Raw genomic sequence first — 16,308 nt, 5'->3', positions numbered from 1 at the left:
CTTCTGAGCCTCCGGGCCTGGAATCCACACGTCTGGGTCTGGGGTTGGGGTCCTGGCAGAACACTCAAAGAGACCTGGATTTCCTGGGCCCAGAGAAGGTCTTGCCTCTGTTCCTCTAGGGCTGTGCATCTTGACGCCGCTATACCCCAGCACCTGGAACCGTGCTCTGGAAGGTTTTCCCAAATGAATGAATGACTGATAGAAATTTATCCCATACCCTGGTGCCTCCTAATTATAGCCTGTCTTAATTTTCTAGGGCTCCTGCTTTAAGGCATCCAAAATTTATTCTTGCACAGTTCTAGAGGCTAGAAGTCCAAAATCAAGGTGTTGACAAGGGCCATGCCTCCTCTGTAGGCTCCAGAAAGAATCCTGCCTTGCCTCTTGCAGTTTCTGGTGGCTCCTGACGATTCTTGGCATTCCTAGTCATGCAACTGAGTCATTCTAATCTCTTAACTTGATTATATCTGCAAAGACTACAGCTGACCCTTGAACAGGGGTCAGGCAGGGGCACTGACCTCGCATGCAGTCAAAACCCCAAGTATCCCTTTTGACTCCCCGCCCCCGCCGCCCCGCCTCCAAACTCAACCACTAATCGCCTATTGTTGACCCAAAGGCTTACTGATAATATAACCAGCAAATGAACGCTCTTGTGATGTTATATGTATGTACTATGTGCTACAGTCTTCCAATAAAAGAAGCTAGAGAAAAGAAAATGTTACTAAGAAAATCATAAAGAAGAGAAAATATATTTATAGTCCTGCACTGTATTTATGAGGGAAAAGAATCTGCACATAAGTGGACCCACACGGTTCAAGCAGGGTCATGCTGTTCATGGGTCAACTGGATTTCCAAAGGAGGACCTGGAGGTCCTGGAGGTTAGGATTTGAACATCTCCTTTGGGGGGAAGGCACAGTTCTCCCCACTATACAGCCCCTTTACACTACCTGTATTAGGTAGGACTGGCTAAAAGATGCTGCAGTCCCAAACGTAGCTCCAAACCTTGGCAGCTATTATGCAAAAGTTTGTCTGGTTGCTTTCGTTTTGTGGTTCCACCACACCAGCATGGGGCTACCAGGATTAGCACGGCGAAACGGGTCCACAGGGAGCTCACGTGGTCACCAACAAGTCCATTACCACCAGACACAGCCTGTGCTCGCCTTGGGCCCCAGTTGCTGCGGGTCACTGCCACTCCTCCCTCATTTCTGCAGCTGATGCCTTCTCTAAATGGGCACCAGTCACCTACACTGGACCCCAATGCCCTTGGAATGTCAAAGCCACACAGGTGGTCAAGGGGCACAGTCAGGGCGCCTGGGGGGCTCAGTCTGTTAAGCGTCTGCCTCGGCTCAGGTCATGATCCCAGGGTCCTGGGATCGAGCCCCGCATCGGGCTCCCTGCTCAGCGGGAAGCCTGCTTCTCCCTCTCCCACTCCCCCTGCTTGTGCCCCTTCTCTTGCTCAAATAAATAAATAAATAAAATCTTTTTTTTTTTTTTAAAGAGGCACAATCAAAGCTGCTCTCTGCAGAGGAGCCCCAAAGCTATGTTGTTTAGGCCCCCGTGTCTTACAAAGCCTTCTGGGAAACGGTGAAACCCTGAATGGGGCCAGCGATGTAAATGAGCCAGAGGAGTCACACGTGAGGCAACAGAGAACAGTGGGGACTGGGGCGAACCAGAGCCCACACCTCATCTAAACGGGGCAGCTGCCATTTAGCTCAGGCTACTGGCTACCATGTGAAAATTGGCACCCAGGATTGCCAGATCTTGGGGCATTTTTTAAAAGAAAGCCAGAAAGTCAGATTTCTGCATGAAGTTGCCCAAGTTTCAAAATGCTGTTCAGGCTGGATTCAGCCCACAGGCCACGAGTTTGCAAGCCGGCTTTAGTGAGACAACTTTTTCCATCTCCCCAGCTCTCCACTCTGCAGCTTGCCTCTCTGGCTATCCACAGGACATGGACATGTGTCAAATGGGGGCAGAGCCAGGAACAATCCCCCTCCCCAACTGACCTCAGACTCACCCTCCCTCAAATAGCCAGGGCTTCTCCTGGGGGTCAGGCTGATGGGTCCGGCTCCCTCCTGGGGGGCTAAGTCCCTCCCGAGGGTCTCCTTTCAGATTGAGAGCTGGCAGACCCGCAGAACACGGTCGCCAGGCAAGCCTGGGCATGTCTGAAGCCCACTGAGACCCAAGCTTCGGAGGCTTTTCCGGTTCTCAAGAGAAAGTCCAGACTTGTCACCATGACCCCAGAAGGCTCTCACTGGCAGATGGTTCCTGACCCTTGCAGCCTGTGACTTTGTCCCTGCTGACCCCAGTGCCATCTCTTTACCCTGCCCTCCCGCTACCCTTTTTAGATAGAGGGAACTTCCTTCTCCAGGGCATCTTGCTGTGTCTTCCCTCTCTGGACCTTTGCACGTGGGGTTCCCCCGACTGTTTCTGAAACGTCCCCCGCAGGCCGACCCCCACCCAACACTCTCATGTCTCTCTGTAGGTAGTAGCTCAGAAGTCACACGTGTCTTCTTCCAGGAAGCCTTCCCTGACCATCTATACTAGTTTAGGGGCTGAGGACAGATGTTCCCACGGGCTGCTGGAGTTTCCCCTTAGCACTTAATTCTTTTTCCTGAGAGAGGCAAGGGACATGCGTCAAGGACAGGGACCATAACTGCTGTGTTTCCAAGTGTATCCAGCATCATGCCTGAGGCCAAGCAAATGCTTTTTGCAGGAGGAAGAAAGGAAGGAATGAAATAGGGAAGGAAGGAGAGGAGGGATGGGAAGGGAGCTACCCTCCACTTTCCCTGTTTCCATCTCTCTGTCTCTTTCCTTTTCTGTCCATCTCTCTCCCTGCTCTCTGTCCTCATCGCCAAAGTTCTAAAAGCTCTTCCTCTGACAATCAGCGCCGCGGATCATCTGTTTCTGAGTCGGCCTCCCCATCTTGGACCTGCAGGCCGTCCTGCCCTCGCCCCCACCGCAGGCGTCCCTCCGAGAACCGCGGCTCCCCAACCTCAGGACGTGGAGAGTCTAGAGGCGTCGCGCGGGCTGCTTCCCCGCAGGGGGCCCTGAGGCTGGGCGCCCAGCCGGGAGGCAGGGGTGGCGAGGTCGCGCACGGGCCGGGGCACGCGGAGGCCAGGAGCGGCGGGCGGCGGGGCTCACAGGCGGGGAGAGGAGAGAAGAGAGGGAGGGCGCAGGGCGGGTGGGGGGTGGGGCGGCGCGGGGCGGGCCTGAGCGCGCCCCCCTCCCTGCGCAGCCCGCGCCATCCCAGCCCAGCAGGCCACATCTGGCGGCTGCCCCCTCCCTTGTTTCCGCTGCACCCAGACTTCCTCCGGCGGTGGCTGGAGGCTGCGCATCTGGGGCCTGAAACATACAAAGGGGCTGCCAGGACCGGCGGGAACGCGCGGCGGCGGCGGCGCGGGCTGGGGCGCGGGGGCCGGACCATGCGCCGCTGAGCCGGGCCAAGCCCAGGCCACCGAGTCGAGCGGCCCCCTCGGAGCGCAGCGCCGCGCGGCGGAGCAGGCGCCAGCCAGACGGCGACGCGGCCACACGCACCGAGCCAGCGATCCCCCGGGCGACGCGCGGGGCCCGGGAGCGCAATGACCGAGGCGCGAGGGGCCCGGGGCGCGCTCGCCGGCCCGCTGCGGGTGCTCTGCGTCCTGGGCTGCCTGTTGGGCCGCGCCGCCGCCGCGCCGTCGCCCATCATCAAGTTCCCTGGAGATGTCGCCCCCAAAACGGACAAAGAGCTGGCTGTGGTGAGTTGCAGCGCCGGCCTCTGGGAGTCAAGTTCGGAGAAACTTCGGAGGATGGCGGGGGGCGGGGGGGGGGTGGTCTTTGGTTAGCTCCCGAACAGCCACCCCCGAGGTGGGCACGCGGCCTGGGGAGGAGCTTCAGGAAACGGCTTGGTGGGGGTGGGCGCGGGGGGGTGTCTTTGGTTAGCTGAGGGAGGAATCTCTTTTGCAAACCGTAGGGCAGCCTTAGTAATGGGAGAAGGCTTTTGATAAACAACCTGGCAACTTTCGGACGCGCAGGGTGGGCGAGAAGCCGGTGGTGGTAGGGCAGGGGATGCTTTGGCAAACAGCTGGAAGGGACCTCTTTTGTAAATAACGGCCGCATTGTCTAGTATCCAGGGGATCTGGCAAGGGGACCGCTTTGTAAACAACTTTTGGACACATCTGGGGGATTGGCTAACCGGCCCTTGGCAAGCGTCTTCGTAGGCCTTTGGCCAAAGGCCTGAAAGGGGTCTCTTTTGGAAATGGAGGATCTTTTGAACCCCTGTGAGACTTTGGGAAGAGGGTCCTTTGGCACACGTGTGGCAAGGAACTCAGGGCAAAGCAGAGCTTGGCCAAAGTCAAGGAACCTTTGGCATACATCTGGAGAGAGGCCCTGGAGGGGATCTTTTGGCAAGTTGTGGAGGGCAGGAGGGAAGCAGAGAGCGCATCTTTTTCAGCTGGCTCAGTGGACCAGTTGGCCAGGAGGGTCACCTCGGGAAGTTGCACCTCGGAAAGTTTCCTCGAACTTCTCCAGAGGGGTTGGAGAACGGGAGGAGAGAACTGGCTGGCCAGGCGCAGGGAGGGGCAGGCGCACGGGGGCCCTGGCGCGTGGGGCGGGGGCGGACGGAGCCCCGGGCGCTGGGGCGCGGGTCGGAGCGCCGCCAGCCAGCCCTCACTCCTGGCGGGACTGTGGTTCAGAGGTTGTTTTGCCAGCGCGCGCCGCTGGCTGGAGGAGCTCCCCCCTGACCGACCGCAGTGTTACACAAGGGGGCTGGGGGCATCAGAGGGGCACTTCCTCTCACCCTGCGAGCGCCTCGGGGTCGGGGACCCCTCCAGATGCGCTTTCCAGCCTGCAAGACATCTGCTTGCAGACTCCTTCAACCACCCCAGAAATCTCCTATTCTCCTTCACCCTGGTCCCCAACCGGCCCAGGACAGGACTTTTGTACCCTGTGGTCACCCTAGGAACCCCTTCTCAGGATGTGATGCCACCACTCCTTTTCCCTGCATCTAGACCTCTGTCCCTGCTGGGTAAACGGGTGGGGAGACCTTACATTTTTAGGGGGCTATTCATTTCAGGGGTCTGGAGCTGGCCTGCCTGATGAGGTGGCTGTTGGTCGGGGGTGAGCTTTGGAGCCCTGACAAAGCTTCGTGGGTCCCCACGCCTCCTACAGTGTCGGTGTTGCCCAGAGGCAATGCAGGAGGAGGCTTGAGGAGATGCCTCTGGACTTAGATTGCCTGGCTTCACATCAGGGAGTCATGAGCAACTGGCCTCCTTGGCGAAATGACTTCACTTCTCAATCTCAGCTGCTTCTGCAAACAGCATGATAGTGGGGGCTCGGGGTTAAGGGGGAGGTAATCCTGGACACCTTGAAGGGTACCTGGGGCATGGTAAACACTCAACAAGAGATAACCTTTGTTATTACTCTCATTGTCACTATTATTATATTCTCTATTCCCCTTCTCTAACAACCCCCCAAACAGGGTTAGGGCCCCTGTAATAAGGTCTCCGGGTTCTTTTCACCATTCCGACAAAGCACAAATCACACATCCAATTTTCCACGGACTGTGGTCCATCCACCTCCCTGCACTGGGATTTGAACCCTGGAGACTAGAAACATTTGCCATGTTCACCAGTTTCTCCCCAATACTGTCACAGGACTTGGCACACGGTAGGAGTCAAAAAAATATTTGTTGAACAGATAAATGAGCCGGTTGGTCCCTGAAACTCCATAGAGGCCTGTTTGGTTTAGGCCTCAGTGAGCCCAGAGGACAGGTCCATTTTCTTTTTAGAAATGACAGCTCCGGGATTTGAACCCAGGTCTGTCTGCTGCTGGAGTCCAGGCACATAAGCCTTGAATCTCTTTATAAGGAAAGTGAGAAAACCAATCCCGCTGTCATCAGCAGTCGGGTGAATTGAAAGAGTTGGCGGAGGTAAAGAAGAGTGGCAGAGAGTTAACAGTTCCGAGAATGGGCTCTGGAGCCAGATGGCTTGGGTCCAAATCCACCTCAGCCTTTTGTGAGCTGTGGGATCGTAGGCAAGTTTCTTAACCTCTCTGGGCTTTAATTTCTTTCTCTGTCTGAGGGAGAGAGTAAGAGTAACTGCATTCTAAAATTGCTGTATGGGGCATATAGTAAGCACCCAATGCGTGCCCCAAGCCATGCGTTACAGCTTTTATGTCATTCAGCTAGTGGGCGACAGAGTTGGTTTGGGAACCCGGGATGCTACCCAGGACCGTTGGGCCCCTGACTCCTTGGGTCAGCAAGATGCCATCCTCACATGGCTGCTGGCCTCAGGGTGTTCCATTTCTTCCAGCAATATCTGAACACCTTCTACGGCTGCCCCAAGGAGAGTTGCAACCTGTTTGTGCTGAAGGACACCCTGAAGAAGATGCAGAAGTTCTTCGGGCTGCCCCAGACGGGGGAACTTGACCAGAGCACCATCGAGACCATGCGGAAGCCACGCTGCGGCAACCCCGACGTGGCCAACTACAACTTCTTCCCCCGCAAGCCCAAGTGGGACAAGAACCAGATCACATACAGGTGCCAAGCCAGGGCAGCCGGAGGCAGGGCCCCGGGGCTTTGGGACACTGGGTCTCCTTGGGCCCTGCCTTCTCCCTTCTCCGGGACCCGGGGAGTATCTGGTGAGGGCCTGGCATCTCAAGGAGTTTGCCTACAAAGTTTTCTTAGGAACTGGAGTCAGACCGGAGCTTGAATCTCACATTTCCTAGCCTTGGGGCAGTGGGCTAGTTAGGTTCCAGTGCGTTCAGCCTTGACTTTCCAGTCTACAGAATGGGGCTAAAACATGACCTTCCTCGAAGGTTCATTGGGAACTAAGCTTGGTCACATATATAATGGATCACGATATATGTCAGAGTCCAGCACACAGTGAGAGCGTAAGGAATGCGAGTCACTATTGTTCTTAGATGGGCTCATTGGGGTGGGTGGAGGGATTTGATGATTGGCTGCTAATTGAGTTTTATATTCTATCAGAGGGTTGTTATTATTGGTTGTTAACTGGGCTGAGAGCTCTCCTCTGCATGGCTCATGCTGGATTCCAAGGGTGAGATCTTTGCCCCGTAGCCCTTAATGCCCTCACTATTCGTGCCTCCCTGCCCACCAGCCAGAGGTGAGAAAGGAGACTCGAGCCAGGGCATGGAGATGTGGGCTAGTCTAGGACTCCACGGAAGCTCAAGGCATCCTGGGTGGGCTCTTCTCCCAGTAAGCTCTGCTCCACACACACACACACACACATACACCTGCCCGTGCATACACACTCATACATGCACACAGAAAGCTGTGTGCTCCTTACGTGCTCAGGCACACACCGGCAAACTGCACACGTGCACGCACATTCACACACATTCACACATGGTCATCCAGCTGCACACACCTGGGCATGTACATGCATGCTTGTGTGCATAGGCATACTCCCATTCCTTTGTGCACACAGACACCTTCACATGCATTTCTACCCCCTGCAGGATCATTGGCTACACGCCTGATCTGGACCCCGAGACGGTGGATGATGCCTTTGCTCGTGCCTTCCAAGTCTGGAGTGATGTAACTCCGCTACGGTTTTCTCGTATCCACGATGGAGAGGCTGACATCATGATCAACTTTGGCCGCTGGGGTAGGCAGAAGAGGGGTCAGCAGGGAGCCAGTGCAAAGACAAGGGGGCGGTCTGGCCATTAGAGGGGCCCGGCGTCTTGAGCAGAGCTTAGACAGGAGAGTAGAAGATGAAGACCCCGGGCAGCCACATTGATGTGGGACCAGGTAAGGTGACAGTGGGCATACCCTGGAGGCGGTATAATCCCGAAAGCAGGTGGTCTGTCTGCACCACCCAACACGGTAGCCATTAGATACATAGGTCCATTCACATTTAAATTAGTTAAAATTAAATTAAACTGAAAATTCAGTTTCTCCATCACACTAGCGACATTTCAGCTGCTCAGGGGCCACGTGGGATTAGTGTCTCTTGAATTGAACGGCACAAAGACTATCCCCATCATCACAGAAAGTTCTTTTGGTGGCGGACACCGAGGAATTCTAGATGTGAGAGTGGGTCAGAAACAGTGGAGCAGTGCAGACTCCAGAGGAAGTGGAGTAGAACCAGGATCAAGGACGCCATGTGGGTTGGTCTTGTGAACACTGGCGGCAGTGTAGACGTGAAGGTGGGTGGTGTGGACATTGTGAGTGGTATTGTGATGTGGGTAAATGGCACGGCAAAGGTGTTGACACTCGGTGGGTGGTATGCACTGGGTGGAAAAGTAGACATGAGGGTTAATGTTGTGGATATCGGCGATGGTATGACTTGAGGGTAAGCGATAGGGCTAAATTGGCAGCGCGGATGTGGGGTAGGTGATACAGACCACAGTATAGACGAGGAACAGTGAGAGAGTGGTGAGGACACGGGGGTGGCACGTTAGTCTGTGGGTAGGTATGATGTCACTGGCATTCGTAAGTTTGGTTTTTCCCTGCGTTGGCCATTAGCCATTTACTTGGTCTTTAGACAGTGAAGGTCAGCGGTAGAGATACTGGGGGCCGTATAGACTTGAGGGGGGAGTGTAGACCATAGGATGGTAACAATCAAGTCAGGAACTCTACTGAGATGCTGTGTTCCCAGGGCTGGATAACCGCACCAGGACAGGGAAGGGGACGGATGTCAGGGCAGCTAAGGGCCCAGGCATGGGGGTGTGGCTGGGTTTCGGGGTCCAGCTGGAACAGCTGGAAGCCGAGACTCTGTGTGTTGCAGAGCATGGAGACGGATACCCTTTCGATGGCAAGGACGGGCTCCTGGCTCATGCCTTTGCCCCGGGCCCTGGCGTTGGGGGAGACTCGCACTTTGACGACGACGAGCTATGGACCCTGGGAGAAGGGCAAGGTAAGAGAGTGAACATCCGGGTCATGGCCGGGTCTCCTCTCTGGTCCTCGACATGCCTCGCTGTCCCTTGGCCACAAGAACCATGGCTTTCCTGGCCACCTCGGGCCCCTCCCTCTGCTCTGATGGGACCAGAGAGCCGGCAGCGGGAGGGAGGTCACATAACCCGGCTGAGTCAGAATCCTGGTCTCCAAAGAAGCACCCAGAGAGGCTGATTGTCCACCCTGTGTTGCCCTCAGTGGTCCGCGTGAAGTACGGGAACGCCGACGGGGAGTACTGCAAATTCCCCTTTCTGTTCAGCGGCCGGGAATATACCAGCTGCACGGATACCGGCCGCTCCGATGGCTTCCTCTGGTGCTCCACCACCTACAACTTCGAAAAGGACGGCAAGTACGGCTTCTGCCCCCATGAAGGTGAGCAGCCGCCCGGCCCCAGGCTTTCCTCCTCAGCCTCCACCTTCCCAGGCGGCCCCCCGCTCTCCCCCGCCCTCCCCACTCCTCCGCAGGCCTGACCCTGCCGTCAGCCAGCATCCCCCCCGCCCATCCTCGCGTGAGCCACGGTCATGGCTGCATCCTTCTCACCCGCACGGTTATTTACATGATATTTTCATTAAATCGGTTGGTTGGTTGGTTGGTTTTGCCATTAGCAATAATATTTGTGAAATCACAAGTTTGATGTGTGAATTATTTTTTTTCTAATGTGCATTAGAATGAACTTAGAACTACTAAAATGCCCGCTGGTTCTCTCTAGAACCACTCTCTACCCCCAGGCCAGGATGGGGGCCTCAAGGACATGAGGAGAGGTGGGGGGATGGATCGGAAGCCCCACACAAGGATTGGGAGGCAAGACTCAGACACCGAGGCTGGTACCCAATCTGGCTTGGGGACAACGGCCCTGGGAATGTCAGCCATTGTTCCTAGTTCTGATGCTGATTCTTCCAGTGTGTGTGTGTGTGTGTGAGTGAGTTACACAAGCACACATCTGGGTGTGGGGGCTGATCCATATCTGCCTCTCTGGGTCTTTGTCTTTGCTTTGGTCTGCATCTCTGTGTCTTGGCAAAGGCATTAGGCCTGACTCAGTATTTTTGTATGTGTTTTTGCCAATGCTTAGGACATAACATTTTCAGATATTTTGAAACCATATAGAGGAAGAAGTTTTTTGAAGGGGTAAGGGTACTGACATACACACTCGATCCTTTTTTAATATATCCTTTACAATGAGACACACCTCATAACTAGAAATCATAAAAAGATAACGTGTACATCTTCATACTGGTCACATCGTTAGATTGGATGTTCCTAGAGGTCAAAAGCCCAGAAAACTAGGGGGAAATGGGAGAAAATCCAAAAATTAATTTTGTAAATACTTGTTTCTTCTCCATCCCGTAAAGACTCTTTGATCTATAGATGCCTCTGTCTTTCGGCTGTAATTTTACACGTTTGTGAATCTCTCTGACCCAACTGAACACTGAGCACCAGCCATCTTAACAGAAGGAAAGGAACAAAGAGCTAGTTAATCGTGTTCCTGTTTATGCTTTTAATACCAAAGCTCGCACAGTACTTCATATTAAGTAAGAGTTGACCATTAATAAGTCAGAAACTTTTAAACAAAAGTATTTTATGTATCTTGCTTTTCCTAGCAGGGATTCAAGCAGAGTTAGCCCTGCCATGTGTCAGTCCCTGTGATTAGAACAGAATGCCTTGATCATAGAAGTGGAAACAGCTGTAATTCATAAGTTTGGTTTTTCCCTGCATTGGCCATTAGCCATTTACTTGGTCTTTAGCCAGATGCAAGTACGTACAACATGCACGTGTTTGGGTCTTGGGATAGATGTCCTGGTTACTCAGCCCCTCCTGATGCTGAGTCAGTGTCCTCTTCTCTTTATCCTTGTTGGGGGCAGGATCTGAAAGGAGATGGGGGCTTCCCGGGTGGTAGACATGCAGCTGTTGGGAGGCCAGAGGCAGAGGCTTGCCTCCGTGGAGGTTACCGCTTTGCCTTTCCTTCTCTGAGGCCACCAAGGCATCTGGCTTCAGTTTTGGCTCATTGTTTCTGGCACTGTGGGGGAAAGGTCTCTTGGTTGGGGAGAGGGGAGTAGGAGGATATGGGGCCCTGATCCTGTGATCCTTGGCCCTCATTTTGGTCATGGTGGAGTTAACGGGGGCTGATGAGGTCAGCTCTGGCGCCTTTGTGCACAGATGGTCCTTGTTACGCATTTGTGGTTTTGCTAGTTGGCAATTCCAGAGACACACCATTTTGTAGTTTTGGGGTGGATGAAGGCATGGGGGAGTGGGGGGAGAACCCAAGACACGCAAGCCCTGACTCTGAACCCCACTCTCTCCCAATTCTCCAGTCATAGCCTCTGTCTTGGGGAGCTGAGAGAGGGAGCTCAGAGTGTGTGTTAAAAGGTTTCTGAAGACACCGCCTCCCTTCCGTTCTCCTCCTCTTCTCCTCCTCTCTCTCCTGCAGGGACCACAGCGGGCCATCCAGGAAAGCCCCTGGGGTTGAAACGGAGGTGAAGCTTCTTCTGTGTGTGTGTGTGTGTGTGTGTGTGTGTGTGTGAGCATGTGTGGCAAAGACTGTGAGCAAGAAAGAGATGACCAGGAGCAGTTCCAGAACCAGCCTTCTGAGAACTGTTTTCTTATCTCTCCAATGGAAAGACCCTTGTGGTCCTGCCAACCCCAGTCTGCATGGCTTGGGCATGGCCAGGCAGTGTGGACAGTGACCTTGGGGTGTGGGCCGGGCTCTGGGGACCCCCTTGTGCTGTGTGCCAGATGTTAACCATTTCATTGTTGGGAGGAGGGCATTCGGGTGGATTGAAGGAGGCGTCCCTCAGGTCCCAGGGGGAGGGATCGAGCTGGCCCGGGAGGCAGGAGTGCTCTCCAGGAGCCCGGAGAAACATCAATTCACCAACCACCAGAGACGGGTTTTGAATATTTTCCTGACATCACAACCTCACTGGTGTGACCTGGCTGCCAGCGCCGTGCCCAGCCGATCCCCAGCCAGGCAGGCGGGTGGCCACTCACACTCGCACCCCTCCCCCCTCTCCTCCGCCCCCCCAGCCCTGTTCACCATGGGTGGCAACGCTGACGGACAGCCCTGCAAGTTCCCGTTCCGATTCCAGGGCACCTCCTACGACAGCTGCACCACCGAGGGCCGCACGGATGGCTACCGCTGGTGTGGCACCACCGAGGACTATGACCGCGACAAGAAGTATGGCTTCTGCCCCGAGACCGGTGGGTGTCACCACCTCCCCCTGCCTCCCCGGGGCCGGCAGCCTGCCCTGTGAGACAAAACCTCCCAGAGACCCGCCCCACCCCACCCCCACCTCCTTTCCCCAGGACTGGGCTGCTGGCCAGAGTGCTGAGCAGCTGGGACAGCATGGGCACCCACACCGGGACAGATGGTGCATGGGCACCAATAGCCCGTTGAGCCAAACTGGGGATGCCTAATGTCCGGCCAGCTCAGGACCCTGTCTGAATGGTCCACGTTCCCTCGGCTTCCCTGGTAATCATTTCCCTCTCTCTCTCTCCGTCTCACCTTGAAGTCTCTCTTCCCTGCCTTTCTTCGCTCTCCTCGGTATCTCTAGCCTGCGGTTTCTGTTTTGCAGTAAGGATTCCCGGCTTCCTTTCTTCCTCCCTCCCTTCCTTGCTTCCTTCTACTTCCTCCAGCAGCTCTTTACCGAGCACCTGCTTTCTGCAGGAGACCTTCCTGCAGCATGAGGAAGTTCACGGTCTAAGGAAGTATGTGGGCACCGTTAGCTCTGCCCAGCCCCCTCTACCTCTGGTCCCTCTGGCCCCATCCATGGGAGGCTGAGTAAAGCTCTGGAATCTGCGTGGGTTTGAATCATAGCCCTGACGCTTCTAGCAGTAGCTGCTCAGGCTAGTTTCTTAATTTCTCCGAGCTCCCGTTGCCCATCCCTACTGCACAGGGCTGTAGAGACGTGTATAAAGTGCTTGCTCCAGGGCCCAGGGCTGAGCGAGTGCTCAGTGAGCGTGGTTCGTTAACGTCCTCATCGTGTCCGTTCCCTGGCGGTGGCCTCAGATGCCTTCCTGCCCCCTGACCCATGTCCCTCGCTCCACAGCCATGTCCACTGTTGGCGGGAACTCGGAAGGGGCCCCCTGTGTCTTCCCCTTCACCTTCTTGGGCAACAAGCATGAGAGCTGTACCAGCACGGGCCGCAGCGATGGGAAGATGTGGTGCGCGACCACAGCCAACTATGACGATGACCGCAAATGGGGCTTCTGCCCCGACCAAGGTACACAGCTCTGACCGTCGGGCAGAAACACCAGACGCCGCCCTGCCCCTGCCCCGGAAACATTCCTGGGCCCTCCCACCCACCTCCGGTATAGACACCACCCCCCAGACATCCCCATGTTGGTAGAGACCCTGTGTTGGCGGAGGTCCTGCCCATCCAAAGCTCCTGACCTTGACCGCCCCTCCAGGTGGGGTTCTTACTACCCCAAACATTCAGTGCTGGGCACAGGGTACCCTCTGTCAGAGAATGATTCCCCTACAAGGCATTCCCGTTCCAGTGGAGAGCTGCCTTTAAGGAGCTGGGTGGGCAGGAGAAAGGAGGAAAACGGAAGTAGCCTCATCCTCCAACGCCACCCTCCACGCATCACGAGAGAGCCCCCAGAGCCCTCCTTGCCCCTTCAACACCCTTTGCCAAGTTGTGAATGAGGGGGTATGTGACAGTGCTGAGTGCTGAGGACTGGGCCACCTGAGACGGCTCTCTGCCCTCCAGGGCACACAGGCTGGGGAAGAGAGTGACCAGGAGATAGGCCATGACCTTACCACATGGTCAGTGCAGTGAGCAGGCTGCCGGGGGGCACTATGCCCACTCTAGTCTGCAGGGCCCCGTGGCACTGGGCTCAGAGCTCCCCGAGGGCCCCGATGGCCAGGTAAGAGGATGGTCCAGGGCTGGCCAGAAGTAGATCAGCCTCTTTTTCTGTGACCTTTCTTCTTTTTTACTCACAATGAGGTGGAGTTAGGATCATGCTAACCTACAGAGGCCGGCCAAAAGAGTTTTTCTTAACCCCCGCCAAACACCACGCTAGGACATAGCCTGTTATTACCTGCTCTGCCCCAGCGTCTACTTAAAAGTGGGATTCTCCCTCTGCTGGAGTAGCTTGAGACTCCAGAGCTGGTGTGGTATCCTGGTGGTGTCTATTGGTTTCCCAGGGCTGTCATAACCAAGTGCCGCAAACTGGGTGTCTTAAAACAACAGAAATTTATTCTCGTGCATTTCAGAGGCTACAAGTCTAAAAGTCAAGGCATTGGCAGGACCACATTGCTTCGGAAGCCTGCATTGTTCCAGTGTCTGCCTCTCTTGTTACATGCCCTTCTATGTATTTTCTCTTCTTAGAATGATACAGGTCACATTGGATTAAGGGCCCACCCTACCCCAGTATGACCTCGTTTTAACCTAATTTATCTGCAGAAATGCTATTTCCAAATAAGGTCACATTCACGGGTGCTTGGGGTTAGGAACTCAACTTATCTTTTGGGGAGACGCAATTCATCCTACAACAGGGTATGCAGTGGGGTTTGCCCTCTGGGCTGAGCCTGGGCAACCACTCCGAGGGAGAGTGGTTTTTACTGCTTCCTGGGGAGGAAATGGTGGACCCACTCTCTTACCTCTTTGGAGACCCTGAAGTGCAGGATTTGCCCCTACTCTTTGTAGAGAAACATAAAGAGCCAGAAAACAGGATTTTTAACAAATGGGACTTGAAGTAGAGGATTTGTCGCTGCTCCTGGCTCTCTTTTATAGCTCCCATGAATTCCACCCTGGAAAGGGACAGAGGGACTTTGGCTGACCCTACTTGAAAGCAATGGGCATAGTCTCTCGGTCCCTGATTTCTCAGGAGAAGAGAGAATCAATACGACCCATCTGTGCGGCTCTTAGCCTCCCCATGGTGCTATCCTCAAAGTCCCCATCGCTGGGGCCAGAGCCTTGCTGCTCTCTCACCTCTCTCCCTGTCTCTCTGCCCCCGTCCCCTCCTGCGGCCCTCAGGGTACAGCTTGTTCCTGGTGGCAGCCCATGAGTTTGGCCACGCCATGGGGCTGGAGCACTCTGAAGACCCTGGAGCCTTGATGGCTCCCATTTACACCTACACCAAGAACTTCCGCCTGTCCCACGATGACGTCAAGGGCATTCAAGAGCTCTACGGTAATCTTCAGCATGGGGGGGCATCCGGATGGGGGTCTGGGGAGGTCATGCAGTCTGGGATGGAGGCCCAGGGCTTGAGAACCGGCAAGGTCCCATTTCTCCAGGACTGTAGGAGACAAAGGCAGGAGGCAGGAGCGTTGATCTGGTCTGGGGATAACAGAGCAACCCTGCAAGCATTAGTCCCTTTGCTTTGGATGGTCCTTTTCCTTTCCAAGTAACAGCAGCGTTCATGCCCCTCTCGGCTCCCTGGAGCCACTGCGTGAGGTCGGCAGGGGAGAAACTGACTCCCCATTTTCTAGGTGAGTCAACTGAGGCCCAAGGAAGGTGACCCTTCTGGCCCAGGGTCACGAGGTTTCAGCCACCAAGTTAGGTTTAGAATCCAGGACAGTGAGCCAAACACAGGGCAAAATTGCCCAGCATATGGAAAGACCCTGATGATACGGGGAGTGAAAGTGTCTAGTTTTATACCGATTCTTTTCTTTTCTTTTTAGGATTTTATTTATTTCTTGGAGAGAGAGAGAGACAGAGATAGCAAGAGAGAGCATGAGCCTGAAGGAAAGGGGGAAGCAGGTTCTCCACTGAGCAGGGAGTCTGATGGTGGGACTCGATCCCAGGACCCTGGGATCATGACCTGAGCTGAAGGCAGATGCTTAACCAACTGAGCCACCCAGGCGCCCCTGATTCTTTTACTTTAATGTGTAATGGGCACAATTCAACCAGAGCTTGAAACTGGTGTTTTATTTATTAACACTTACAATGAGGCTAGAGTGAGCCCATTTAAAAAAAAGTCACTATGAAATGGTCCTGGACCAAGTCACAGTAGTGGAAATGGTGGTGGGTGATAGGGCTGGGGACACACGGATTTGGGCAAGAACACTAGATCAAGGGAGAGATGCCGGGTTCGAGTATGTTTACCACTCACCAGCAGCAAGAGATGAAGCAGGTCTTTACCTCCCTGGACTCGGTTTCCTCATCTCTAAACTGTGGCTGGTTGCCATGAGGCGGGGCAAAGGGATGAATCCTTGAGAAAGTGTCACACACCCGGTGCTGGACACAGAGGTGGCCGCTGATGGCCGTGACTCTCCTGCGGGCTTAAGAACCTGAGCTTTGCGTTTGAATGGTTGGGCGAGTCACTCAACCTCTGTGGGCCTCAGTTTCCTCATCTGTAAAATGGAAGTAATAACAGTGCCTCTTGCCAGGGATGTGGTGAGGAGCAGTTCAGGTGACGTCAGCAAAGAGCATTTGTCAAGTACCAGGTGCTTGGGATTCTGGTTTCTCTTTTTTTTTTTT

At 54.8% G+C, this 16,308-nt stretch overlaps 1 protein-coding gene across 1 annotated transcript in view; it reads left to right on the top strand.

The window, feature by feature from the left end:
* The first annotated feature begins 3,351 nt into the window (after positions 1-3,351).
* MMP2 (matrix metallopeptidase 2) overlaps positions 3,352-16,308 on the top strand; it is a 25,702-nt gene continuing 12,745 nt past the window's right edge. The window contains exons 1-8 of the mRNA XM_081806584.1: positions 3,352-3,731; positions 6,285-6,511; positions 7,453-7,601; positions 8,724-8,852; positions 9,089-9,262; positions 11,909-12,082; positions 12,931-13,104; positions 14,863-15,018. Coding sequence (XP_081662710.1) covers positions 3,576-3,731; positions 6,285-6,511; positions 7,453-7,601; positions 8,724-8,852; positions 9,089-9,262; positions 11,909-12,082; positions 12,931-13,104; positions 14,863-15,018 — 1,339 coding nt within the window. The 5' untranslated portion in view covers positions 3,352-3,575. The remainder of the gene's footprint in view (positions 3,732-6,284; positions 6,512-7,452; positions 7,602-8,723; positions 8,853-9,088; positions 9,263-11,908; positions 12,083-12,930; positions 13,105-14,862; positions 15,019-16,308) is intronic.

This window comes from Leptonychotes weddellii, chromosome 16 (assembly GCF_054177405.1).
Source record: "Leptonychotes weddellii isolate Sample4059 chromosome 16, ASM5417740v2, whole genome shotgun sequence".
Taxonomy (NCBI): Eukaryota; Metazoa; Chordata; class Mammalia; order Carnivora; family Phocidae; genus Leptonychotes; species Leptonychotes weddellii.
Note: the sequence above shows the minus strand (reverse complement) of the source record. Positions and strands in the feature narration are given on the sequence as shown.